This window comes from Cryptomeria japonica, chromosome 4 (genome assembly GCF_030272615.1).
Source record: "Cryptomeria japonica chromosome 4, Sugi_1.0, whole genome shotgun sequence".
NCBI classification, from domain to species: Eukaryota; Viridiplantae; Streptophyta; class Pinopsida; order Cupressales; family Cupressaceae; genus Cryptomeria; species Cryptomeria japonica.
In genome coordinates this window covers 67992630-68005341 of record NC_081408.1, presented here as the reverse complement: position 1 = coordinate 68005341, position 12712 = coordinate 67992630, and the positions used below count along the sequence as shown (strand labels likewise).

Here is a 12712-nt window from a genome sequence, read left to right as displayed (position 1 = left end):
GTGAAAGATTTTGCTTTATGTATACTACCTATGTATCAAATGTTTTCCACCCAATGTTCTAAAACATAAATTTTTCAACAAACTACCTCGACACAAAAAACAAGCCCTATCACCTCCCACATATAGATTTTCTATGACTAAAAAACACACATAAATATATTATATTATATAATCTTATTTATATAATATAACATATATCATATTATAATAGATATTATAAATTATATAATAGATATTATATTATATATATGCCACAACTCATACTATATGAATGCCAAGCAACCACAACTCATTATATGGATGACAAGCAACCACATACACTTGATACAACTTAATAAAGCTGTCCCTTCAATGCGTTCAATGTAAAATGGAGCTGTCAGTGTCGGTCAATCTGTAAACAGCCACTTGTATTTTCATTTTATTTTCCGTCTGGAAACACTACACAACAGCAAAGACTCTTTTTAATTGTACAACAAGACATTTTACCCAGTAGAGTTTCAGGGCTATTCTCACATAGAACACAGTTCTAACGTTTGTTCTTTTAAACGCATCCTTAAGCAATTTCGATCTGTGGGCTTGTATACTTATTTGAGAGATCATTTTACGTGTCCTCTAAGTGGTAATAATAACAGATCAAGGATGGCTGGTGCAATTTCTCAAGATGTTATTGAGAAGATAATTCAACAAGCAGCTGAGGAGGCAGCCCTGATTTGCAGCTTCACACGGGATATTGACTGGTTAAAAAATGAACTCAGAATCATAAGTGGTGGCTTGAACTATGCAAATTCGCTTCTTGCACAAGATGACGACGTCAAGGATTGGTTACGCCACGCTCGGGACGTTGCCTGGGATGCAGAGGACATTGTGGAAGAGTTTGTTGTTTACAATCGTGATGAATTATTTTCCCGGGATAAAATGGCTAAAAAAATTCAAGAAGTGAAAGAAAGAAGCAGATTCATTACCAAATATGGAAAGCAGCTGAAGCTTTTCCGTGATTTAGTGCCGTCTCCCTCCGAAAAACCATCAAGCAGTCCAGCGTGGAAGGAAAATAGTCTCCTGCTCAGGGATTCACATCCTGTAGCGATTGAGCCCAAGCTTCAGCACCTCATTTCCTTGCTAGATGAATCAACTGTTCCAGTCATTGCCGTGGTGGGGATCGGGGGAACAGGGAAAACGTTTCTACTCCAAAACCTTTTCGACAGAATCAAACAAAGGTACGAGCATTCAATCTGGCTTTCCATGTCCCAGTCATATTCTGTTCATAAATTACAGTGCGATCTAGCATCGCACATGGGATATTTAAAAGATGCAGTAAAGGATGCAAGTGAGAAGCGAGCGGCGGAGCTGATTCATGCCGATTTACAAAAAACAAAGTCTCTTATCGTGCTGGATGACGTCTGGAGGGCAACCCGAGAAGATAACGTCATTAGGAGCCTTGGTCTTCCAATTGGCCATGACAGCCAATGTAAAATTGTGGTTACAACCAGAAACAGGGGAGTTGGCCAAAACCTTGAAGCTTGTATATATGAAATGGAGCTTTTATCCGAGGACGAGAGTTGGCAATTGTTCTGTGCGTATGCCTTCTCTAATTATAACGGGGATCTCCCACCACATCATCTTAAAGCGGTAGCTCATGAAGTTGAAAAGCAATGCGGGAGATTACCATTGGCACTCAAGACAATAGCAGCGTCACTCTCAGGCTGCACAGAACCGAGCGAGTGGAACTCCAAATTGTCTCGGCTCAAAGAGTTGGAAGTGCATCGACAGAAAGAGGTAACTACTCCCGATTACCGCATCATAGAGATTCTCAGATTGAGTTATGACTCTTTGCCCGCAGCTCTTAAGCCCTGTTTTTCTTATTTGTCCTTCTTTCCTGAGGTTGAGAGAATAGATTGTGAATATCTCATAAATCTCTGGATAGTGGAAGGATTCGTTCCCCAGGGAGAAGATCAGTGGGATGTTGCTTGGGGATATTTATATCAGTTGGCCAATCTGTGCTTACTTGAAGTGTGGGAAGATTGGGGTTTAATCAAATATTGCAAGATCCATGACTTGCTGTATGATTTGGCAATTGAGATGTCTAAAGAAAACAGATGTTCATTTGCTGTCGAAGATGTCACATCTGTGAAGAGAATTTTACTGGCCAAACAAGAGATAGATGATATGGTCATGGAACACAGCAGGGTTTCTTGTCCCAGGTCTCTTCGCACTCTGTTACTATATAAAAATCTCATTGAGAGAATTGAGATAAACTTCTTCAGTCCTATGAGGTTATTAAGGGTTCTCGACTTGAGCGAGTCTAACATCTCCACATTGCCCGACTTTGTTGGAAAGCTAAAACTTCTCAGGCTTTTAAATTTATCATCAACAAAGATAAAGGAGATACCAATTTGTGTGAGAAGTCTTAAGAGCCTCGTCTTCCTCGATCTATGTCATTGCCAACAGCTGCAAACGCTGCCTGAGTGGATTAATGATCTCAGATGTCTTCAACATCTCAATATAAAGAATTGCAATGATGAGCTGCGGAGTCATATGCCCAAGGGAATATCAGAGCTGGTGTCTTTGCGGGTACTGAGATCAGATCCACTAAGCCTCTCTGTTGAAGAGGATGGGTTGTTAAAGCTAGGGGATGTTATCAAATTAAACCGCCTCCAAGAGTTAAGCCTAGAAGTTACCCATGAAAAGGAGCTGAAGATTATCGAAGATGGAATCCTTGCTCAGCTACTCAGGATGCGCTATCTGTCAATAGAATCTCATTTCTCTATAGAATCGCATTTACCGCACAATATCACTGCCCTCCAGGATCTCCAAACACTTTGTTTGGGGAAATTTGCAGTGCCGAGTTGGGTATGGATGCTAACAAATCTGAGGCAACTCACATTATTTAATTGTGATTGTATCGATTATCCGGCATTAGAAACAATGCCTAACTTGATAGAGCTGAGATTAGAGGGTAATAAGAGTTGTAGAAAAGTACCCAAGGCGTTTGGAAAGTCATCCGGGTTTCCCAAGCTACGCTTTCTAATTATATCAGATTTCCCTCTTTTAGAGGAGTTGCCAGATTTGGAGGATGGAGCGATGGCCGTCCTGGAGAAATTCCATTTAGTCAGGTGTCCGAGGGTGAAGAAAGTTCCAGAAGGATTAAAAGGGTTGAGAGGACTACTGGATTTCTATTGCGGAATGAAAGGAACCGATGCCCATTTATCACAACCTTCTCAGAAAGAAGATATTGCAGTGCTTTCCAACTTCTCTTCACCGCCACAGCCTTCTCAACAACAAACCATTGCTGGATCTTCCACTACTATGGAGACTGATTTTATGAGTTTGCTAAAGAAATTCGATGGTATAAGCCAGGCTAACGATCTGATTCAGTATATCGAGGAACTGTTAAAGAACATGGTAAGTTATCCCCGCTATTTCTGAATAGAAATTCTGCAGTGCAACAATCTCGGATATATGTCTTTGATAGGCTACACTTAGTAAATGGTTATCCACTATTGATGAACAATTTACAAATCATTGATGAGAAGTCATAATTTATTAACTTCCAATCAACACCTATTTGATATATAAGACCGCCTTCTTTAATAGACTGTTTTCCCCAAACGTACCCTTCATATAGAAGAGACAAGACTTCCTCTCTTAGATTAGCCTCCCTTATACTCATTTATAAAGGTAGTTTTGCGTTTGAAAAGTATTTATTTTGGTTTATCTCATAAATTTTCAAGTTTTGTATTCTTACCATTTAACTGCACGATCAAGCCCCGTATTGAGCTTAGCTTGCCAGTTCACTTTAGATAATATGTTTTTCGTATTCTTCCATATAGTCAGGTGAAAAGAGTGAAATAACACCAAGAAGTCCTTATATCAAAGATGGCCAAGCATTTATGGAGATAATAGAGAAGCACATTGCCGGACTTGACAAGGTAAATTTGCATTTGAGAATTATAGATTATTATTGCTGCTGTTTTCAGATTCATTTTTGTTTGTATATTTTTGCATCATTTTTGGATTACATTGTGTGATCTATCATTAGAATTGAAGAAGTAGATAGTTCAGTTTCTCAAACTTTCTATTATTTTGATGATAGATCACACTGTATGATCTGAAATGCTGATATAGAAAATAACAACAAGAAGCAGTATAATTTGTAGAACATTGATATCTTTAACTATAAATTATTAATAGACAACATACATATACCGTTTTAACTGTTCATTAATTATAATTTGGATGGTATTAACTTTATTTATTTTTAATTTACTTCAAATTAAAGGCTATGCCAAATGTTATGTTGTGCATACTAATGGATATATCTACACTCCTAAGTGCAGACAGATTTGATGAACAGCGTGACTGCAGAGATAGAAAACGAAGTTATGGAAGTTTTAAAGGGTGTTGGTAAAATTCAGTGTGTGGGTGCAGCACTTTCTATGGTGGGCTTCGCACTGGAAATATCAAGGCAGATGTCTAAAAGCTATCAGGAGTGCTTTGAACTTCTCAAAGACATGTTTGATCTGGGGAAGCATATTCTGTGTTTGAATGAGCAAATGGCAGAACATAAGCAGATGTTAAACGAATCACTCCAATGCATTGTGATGGGATGCATCATGTGTGTTTCACAATCGAGAACAAATATTTTTAGGTTAGTTTAAGTTTTTATTTGATTTAATTTGAAAGGTCATATTTTATTTCTGTTAAAGATAATGAAATTGATGGTAAAATTTACAATATAAAGTGTCTTTAAAATATATATAAGAGATTAATTAGTTAAAATTAATAATAAAATTCAAAACTAAGTAAATTGTGGAAAACAATTGTAATTATAGTATTTCTATCAAAATATATATTGCAGATCTCTTTAGTTTTTGTAACTTGTATTTTTGCCCACCATTAATTGAAAGCTTCAATTTTTACTAAGTCTTGCATGTAAAGAGCTATTAGGTGCATGCTTCAAGCCACTAAAAGAATTGGTTGGAATGAAGGAGGCTTTTTTTATGTTAGCAAAAGCATCCCTTTGTTTCCCTTCATTTAAGTGGATGTCTAAACATACAATCTTCTCTAATGTATAATGCCTATCATTTCTGATTTGGAAATCGAAAGACTGTTTTGAGAGAATTCTTAAAAGGGACACCAAAATCTTTTGCATATCCCATAGAAAATTTACATTTGAAAATAAAGTGATCCTCATTCTTTGTAATCATTAACTAAATCACCAGTCACGTCTAAGTCAACAAATCCTTGTAATTGTGCATCTTCCCCTCTAAACCCCAGTACATGATTTGATGTGCCCTTTAGATATCTCAGAATCCATTTTACAGCCTACCAATGATTTTGCCCTAGATTACTCGTATACTTGCTAAGCACTACCACTATATAAGAAATGACAAATCTTGTGGAGACCATTGTGTACAGATTGCTCACAATAGCAAAGGAGTAAGGCACTCTTTCCATGTATTCTTTTTCTTTTTCTTCTTGTACATCTTAAAACAAATTTCAAAAGATAATTTAAATTGATCAGCTAAAGGTGTGCTCACCCCCTTAGCATCCTTCATACTAAAACCTATTCAATACATTTTTCTATAACAATTTTGTTTCCTTTTTCTTCCTATCTTTGATAATTTTCATTCCAAGGAATTTTTTTGTAGCACCAAAATCCTTCATTGAAATTTTCTTAACTAATTGTTGTTTTAACTTGCTAACCATAACCATACTTGTTCATGTCACTAGCATATCATTTACACTAAATAACAACATCACAGTAACATTTGATTGAAAGTTTGCACAATTTGGATTTATACTTGCCAAGAACAATTGATTGAAAGTTTCTAAATCCTTTTCAACAAACAATTTTTTTTCTTCATATCGTACAATAAAAACATTCTACAAAACCACATTTTTTGAAGCAGCTTATCAAATTGTTCGTGTGCCTTATCTATGGTTCCACATTTTACATACATGTCTACCAAAACATTTCCAACGAGAATATATAAATAATCCCTTTCTATTATGCATTGATGGACATCTATACCCTATTCCAAGGCTCCCTTTTTTTTTGGGGGGGATACACTAGAAGTACCCTAACAATTGAAAACTTATCAAATTGAAAACCTGTTTGTTGCATATGGTGAAAAAGAGTGTTTGCATCGTAAGAACACTCATATCTTTTGAAATGGTGGGACTACATCATTAGGACACTTATGGGCATCCACCAAACAACCTTCTATGGAAACACTTTGAACATTAACAGCAAATGAGATGACGAATGGGAAGTGGGATGGGTTAAAAGGGCCCCGCAAGAGTCAACTAAGTGGTCAATGGAGAGTGGATTGTTTAAGCCTAGCCTGACAAGAACGAGAAACAAAAGTTCAAAAAAAATTGAAATTTGTAAGTCTTCAAAACAAGCTATAAGAGTGAGGACTTTATTATTGATTTTTTTAATTAAATGAATAGTTAAATATAATTAATGGTATTTAATTTAATAGAGAAGGTATTTTTGAATTTTTATACGAAGTAATATAATGCCAAGCAAACATATTTGAGGTAACTTCTAATGTCAAATTTAATTTTGAATTGTTTAAAGGTATCTTACTGCTTCTGTGAATGCTGAGAGCTTACAAGATTTCCGACACAAAATAAATCTCTTATATGCGGACCTCAAATTGTTGAGGATAATTGAGATAGAAAGCAGAGAGACAAAAATCCCTCCCCCGTCACAGGAGTTCCATACATTCGTGGAATATAAACATCGGTCAGATGAAGTATCTGTCCCGAGGGAAAAGCACCGCATTTTTCTCATATGTTATGAATCGGACTGTATAAGAACAATGGTTGACAAATTGTTCAAGTCTCTCAATGCAGGAGGGGTTACAGTCATTGTCATTGAGTTGCTCCAATGGGAAATGGCTGGAAAAAAAGATTTAAGCTTGAAACAGGTTTCAGAGGGGACAGATATTCACTTTCCCATATTCTCCAAAGAGAACTATTTGAGGCTTCTAGAACAATGGCTGTGCATTTGCAGACCAAATAGCATAATTAGGCCTTTGTTTTATGACACAAATGAAGATATCAAATGCCAATTTGATAAAACTTTGAATAAGTTGGCATATAAACAGGATTCTACTGCTGGAGTTTTCTCCAGCTCCTCTAATGCTCCACTGCAAATGTCTTTTCTACCTGGATGGTCGTCGTTGGATTACAGGTAAGTAAAGTAACTCGTAGGTTTTATACAATCATCTCTTTCCCTTTTTCAAAGATTTTCTTTTTGAACCTTCCAATACTTTACTGGTTCAGGACGGAATGGAGGCTTGTGAAGCGTGTTGTTTTTGATGTCCTTGAAATGCTGAATAATTTACCATTGCCTCTTCCATTACATGCTGTTGGGCTGGAGGAACGCATGGAAGATCTGATAGGCAAACTTAAGATGGAATCAGATACAAAAAATATGGTAGTAGCTATCAGTGGTGTGGGTGGAATTGGGAAGACCACCCTCGCCAAAGCTATTTTCGATAGCATTGGCCCCAAGTTTCAGGCGCGAAGCTTGGTTGGTCCTGTTAAGGCAAAGGAGTTATGCAAATTGCAGGAACATATTTTGAAAGATCTTTCAAGACAGGATATTCTTGTGAAAAGTATTGAGCATGGCAAGGCACTGATGAAAGCTCATCTGGGATCCATTAGGGCACTTGTTATATTGGATGACATTGATCATTCAATGCAACTAGAAGCCTTTAATGTAGATTGTCTTGCACCTGGGAGTAGACTTATCATAACATCCAGAGACACTGAGTTACTTGCATTTGCACATGCAGACAAAATTTATGACATGGCCCAACTCGGATTTGAGCAGAGCGTTGAGTTGTTTAGCTGGCATGCATTTCTCAGAACAGATCCTGATGATGGCTATGAAGACAGGTCTAAAAAGATTGCAAAATCTTGCCAGGGAATTCCTCTTTTGCTTGAAGTAGCTGGGGCATCCTTATATGACAGGACTGAAACCAGTCATTGGGATGAATCTATAAGGAATTTAGAAAGCACTATCGACCAGAACATCCACAGGCGCCTCTGTGTAAGTGCGCAAGGTCTTGAGTCTCGTGAATTGAAATGTTTCTAGATATTGTCTGTTTTTTTGGTGGGAAAGAGAGCCTGGAAACAGCATTGAGGTTCTGGGAAGCTATTGGCCATGCTCCAAACAGAGCCTTAGAGAAACTAATTCAGAATTCACTTGTTAGAATAGATGACAAAAATCAGTTTATAATGCATGATCTTCTACAAGACATGGGAAGGGCAATGGTTGCCGATAATTATCCAGGCATTGGAGAACGTAGGAGATCATGGAGACTGGAAGATGCAGAAGTAATAACAAAAAGCTTGGTAAGAGTACATCTCCCTTTGAGTAATACAAGTTATTTACTAGCACTTTAGTTGTTTAGGAAGACAAACAGATCAAATGGCTGTACTTTAAAAGCATTTTAAACCATTACCTCTTTTGACGACAATGAATACTTGATGTAAACAGGGAACTATGAGTATTCAAGGCTTCTCTATATCTGGAGAAGAGAGGAGTAATATAGTCTTGCAAGAAGAATCCTTTGCATCTATGACCAATCTGCAATTGCTTTGGATTGCTGGAGAAGTTGAAAAGACAGACTTCCTAAATTTATGTCCTGATTTGAGGTGGCTGCGTTGGAAGTCGTCCCCATTGACATGTTTGCCTTCTGAATGGTCTGTAGAACATCTAACCGTACTGGATTTGAGTTCTGGGACAAGGGAGTCTCCTACCAAGTTAAGAGAATTATGGAGTGAGAGATCCCTTTCCAAGGTAGAGTTTCTACACAATGATATTACTTATACACCAGTATTGCTGACCATAGATGATGCTATTTTAACTTTTCATAAATTTTTTTTGGACAATTATGTTAAGCATGCAACTGGAAATGAAGTAATGTCAACCACGCAGTTGGAATTTAGGTTTTTTTAAAATTTTCATAGATAACACACATTCTTCTAAATTAGATTTTAAGATTTTTAAAAAATTTTATAGATAGTAATTTTCATAATTTTAAGAGTTTTAGATGCTTTAAAAGTTATGAATATAATCTATCATTGTTGCTGTCAAGTCAGAAAATCTTATTTGTGTGTTGACAGAAGATAAGTTCTTTATATCAAAATATGATGTAATTTTTTAAATAAATAAAAGATTTTTTTTTTTTTTTCAATAAAAGTGGATTATTCCACTAAACTTTTTTATTAATATTTTTTATTTTTTACACAGGATTCAAAGAGCATACCAGAGGAAAGAACCCTGGGAAGAAAACCTCTGGTCACAGCTCATAAAATAAACCTATAGTATCTAAAGGATCAATTTATACACCCAGCCCAAAACCACATACAAAATGCGGTCACAACACATATAATTTCAGTTTTGCATAGAGCCCATATGACAATTTGGCAAAAAACCTCATCGGATAATTTTCAAATGTAGATTCCATAGCTGCTATCAATGGAAGAAGACAAAATTTTCCAATGCCCTGTGTCAAATCCCATGAGCCAAAAAACCTTCCTGCCAAAAAAGAAAGTATCAAAAAACCTTTGGAAAAACACTATTATATCAAATACCATGACCTCGAACTCTTCTCTAGACAACGAACGTGAATACTTGAAATGAAAGGGGAAAGCGTGAATAGTTATCATCATAAAATTTTACATCGACGTTACTCAAGAAAATCATATGACTATTGCTGCAAACCTTCCCATACCCTAGAAGGAATTTCCTCAAAACCCACCTCTCGCTGATTAGCATTGCTATCAATGACTAAATTTGCCAAATAATCTGCAATCTTATTAACTTCTCTGTAACAATGGGATACCAAGAAAAATTCAAACAATTCTAATTTTTGTAAAATGGGATCAAGTATATATTGCAAATTCCAACAATTCGATTTCTTTTTCATAACACATTGAATAATCACCATAGAATCACCTTCAATTATTAAGTCCTTAATTCCCAAAGAGATTGTCATATCCAATCCAAAAGACAAAGCATAAAATTCCGCATAATTGTTAGTTTTAAAATCAATTGCATGACATTTATCTCGAATAAAATTTGCATTGTGATCATAAATTACCATGCCTACCCCAGCCGGCCCAAGGTTACCACGAGAGGCCCCATCAAAATTCAGTTTAAAGTGCCCTTGCGGAGGAGGTTTCCATCTAGTAGAGAATCTCTTACCTATTGCATCATTCTTTTTTAAAATTGAAGTAGCTTCCAAACTCTAGTAACTCTACTATCCCAATGCGAAAAAGAAGTAAGATTTTCCAAATTCTTATAAATAAATGACAAAGCAACCTCAGAGATTGAAGACTCAATTTTTAATATAACCTCAGAAACAGGAGACCGTGGTTTTTTAAATATCTTGTTGTTTCTCTCTAGCCAAATAAATAAAAGATATTTATTTATATGTAAAATCAAATTATTTTTGCTCTTACAATTTCTCTGTTTGATGTAGAAGCTTGTGTTTATTTGCTATGTATTTTATTTTGATCTGTTAAATTTTTGCCAGGAATTTGAGAATCTCAGTGTGCTTCGGCTGAGTTCTGCTCAATATCTAGAGAGACTTCCAGATTTCTCAGCCTTTCCAGCACTCACGGTTCTTGATCTAGAAGATTGTCCCAACTTGACGAGTATACCAGATTCTATTGGTATCCTAGGAGGACTCAAGTGCTTAAATCTTTCCTGGTGTAGGAACTTGGTCAAGCTTCCTGATGGTATCTCTAAACTCTCATCACTTGAAAAACTCTCGCTAAGCCATTGCATTTCACTAAAGGAGTTGCCAAGTGCCATGGAAGAATTAATGGCTCTAAAAGAACTAGATATAGGATTTGCAAGACATATTCAGGAGCTGCCTAATTTTGGTAAACTACTTAAATTGGAATCTTTGACTTTAGCTGGCTGCTTGTCCATTAGCTTTCTGCCGGATCCAATTGGAGAGCTCAATAACCTAAAAGAACTTGATATACAGTTTTTAGGGCTTATTCAGAAGCTACCTTCATTGCGAAACCTCTTGTCCTTGAAAAAGCTGATTATAAGTGGCTGTGAAAGCTTAAGAAACTTACCTGAATCACTTGGAGAACTCAGGTGTTTGCAGTATCTTGAAATGAACAAATGTAGTAGTATAGACTGTTTGCCAGAGAAATTTAGAGACCTTGTGCACCTGGAGGAACTGTACATGAATGACTGCCCCAGATTTCTTAATTTTCCCAGTGGTTTTGAAAATCTTTTAAACCTCAGAATTTTGGAAATGAGGCATAATCCTAGTTTAATGCAACTTCCTTCAAGCATTTCCAAACTTCCATCGTTGGTGTGGTTTGATGCAAGCGACTGTAATCTGTTAGATGGTCTTCATGAAGGGATCGGAGATCTATTGCCACTGGGAATTCTCAACCTAGAAAATAATTTTTTCTGCCAATTGCCATCAAGCATTTTTAAACTTACTAATTTAACCAAGCTGAACTTGAATAATTGCCACTCTCTTGAAGAACTTCCTACTCTTCCCCAAGGAATTGTAGAGTTGGACGTTGGCAGTTGTACACAATTGATAAGATTACCCTGTATGTCAGATTTGAAAAGGTTGACAACTTTGATGCTATGCAACTGTGAAAAATTAATAGAACTGCCAGAGCTCAGCTCATCTCAGTGCTTGGCAGTGCTCAACATATCAAAATGCATAAATATTAGAAGTCTGGAAGGAGTTGAAGGGTTGAACTCATTAAAAACATTTTACTCTGGGGGATCCGGTGTTTCTGTATCAAACCTTAACCAGCATATCGAGGTATGTGGGATTCTGTATTTTCTCTTTAAATGTCTCTCCTTTTAAGCGACCTTGAAAATAATTATTAAGTTGGTGCATGGTTTTCAGGATATGCCTCAGCTAGAAGAAGTCTGCATTCTTGCAAATGGAGTTCCACAGTGGTTAGAACCCAAAACAGGGGATCACTGTCTCAATGATGACAACTTCACAGATATACTATATTATTCTGTTGAGAAGAACGCCAAATGTGGCGGTATTTTCCTTTTTTTTGTTGTAAATTTTGTGCATGAGTACTACACTCCTGGGTTCCCTTCTCAAAATTCAATGGAGCTGGCCATCATAGCAGACAATCAGGAATCTATCTGGGTTACAATATTCAGCAACAGGCAGAATGTCGAAGGAGATCAGTTATACATTTGTGTGTATCGAGAAACACATTTCCTTGTTAGAAGAATGGAGGCTGCTAATAGTATTAGTGTGAGGGCAAAAGGGAGGAACATCCAAGTTCGAGAATGTGGAATGCAGCTGCTGTATAATGGGACTGGGGATGGATATTTTCAGAGATTGGTTAAAGACTTGAGTTTATTGGCGGATAGTTACACCTCAAAAACATCCGAAGATGAAGTTGATGCCCTTGATGATATTGAAGATAAAGCTAGAGATGAAGAACCTGATAGTGATCTATATGATTATGGATACGCCTCAAGTGAAGGTGACTATCAAGCAGAAGAAGACTGGGCCAGATGCCAATATCATTGATGGCATTTTGTCTAAAATTAATCTGATAAAGTGTTGTATGCCAGACCATCTTATAGTCAAACCTGCAGCGTGTTGGATAATGGCACCAGAAGAAAACAATAGAATATTTCTTACAATTTTATCTTTAGAATAACAGTTTTTCCCTG

General features: G+C 36.6%; 2 protein-coding genes across 2 annotated transcripts; both read left to right on the top strand.

The window, feature by feature from the left end:
• Positions 1 to 380: 380 nt before the first annotated feature.
• Positions 381 to 8256, top strand: LOC131077886 (disease resistance protein RPM1). Its single transcript, XM_058015478.2, has 5 exons — positions 381 to 3399; positions 3828 to 3926; positions 4335 to 4645; positions 6584 to 7201; positions 7294 to 8256. Exons 1-5 carry the CDS (start codon positions 640 to 642, stop codon positions 8108 to 8110), a joined length of 4605 nt encoding a protein of 1534 aa, XP_057871461.2. The 5' UTR covers positions 381 to 639; the 3' UTR covers positions 8111 to 8256.
• Positions 8257 to 8274: 18 nt separating this feature from the next.
• LOC131874892 (disease resistance protein TAO1-like) lies at positions 8275 to 11873 on the top strand. Its single transcript, XM_059218829.1, has 3 exons — positions 8275 to 8370; positions 8516 to 8938; positions 10560 to 11873. Exons 1-3 carry the CDS (start codon positions 8275 to 8277, stop codon positions 11871 to 11873), a joined length of 1833 nt encoding a protein of 610 aa, XP_059074812.1.
• Positions 11874 to 12712: the final 839 nt, after the last annotated feature.

Bases quoted from the DNA above. Each gene is read 5' to 3' on its own strand.
- LOC131874892 (XM_059218829.1), top strand. From the start codon at position 8,275: ATGGGAAGGGCAATGGTTGCCGATAATTATCCAGGCATTGGAGAACGT. The intron at 8,371-8,515 runs GTAAGAGTACAT...TGATGTAAACAG, and splicing joins AAGTAATAACAAAAAGCTTG to GGAACTATGAGTATTCAAGG. The intron at 8,939-10,559 runs GTAATGTCAACC...AATTTTTGCCAG, and splicing joins AGCATGCAACTGGAAATGAA to GAATTTGAGAATCTCAGTGT.
- LOC131077886 (XM_058015478.2), top strand. From the start codon at position 640: ATGGCTGGTGCAATTTCTCAAGATGTTATTGAGAAGATAATTCAACAA. The intron at 3,400-3,827 runs GTAAGTTATCCC...TCTTCCATATAG, and splicing joins AGGAACTGTTAAAGAACATG to TCAGGTGAAAAGAGTGAAAT. The intron at 3,927-4,334 runs GTAAATTTGCAT...TCCTAAGTGCAG, and splicing joins ACATTGCCGGACTTGACAAG to ACAGATTTGATGAACAGCGT.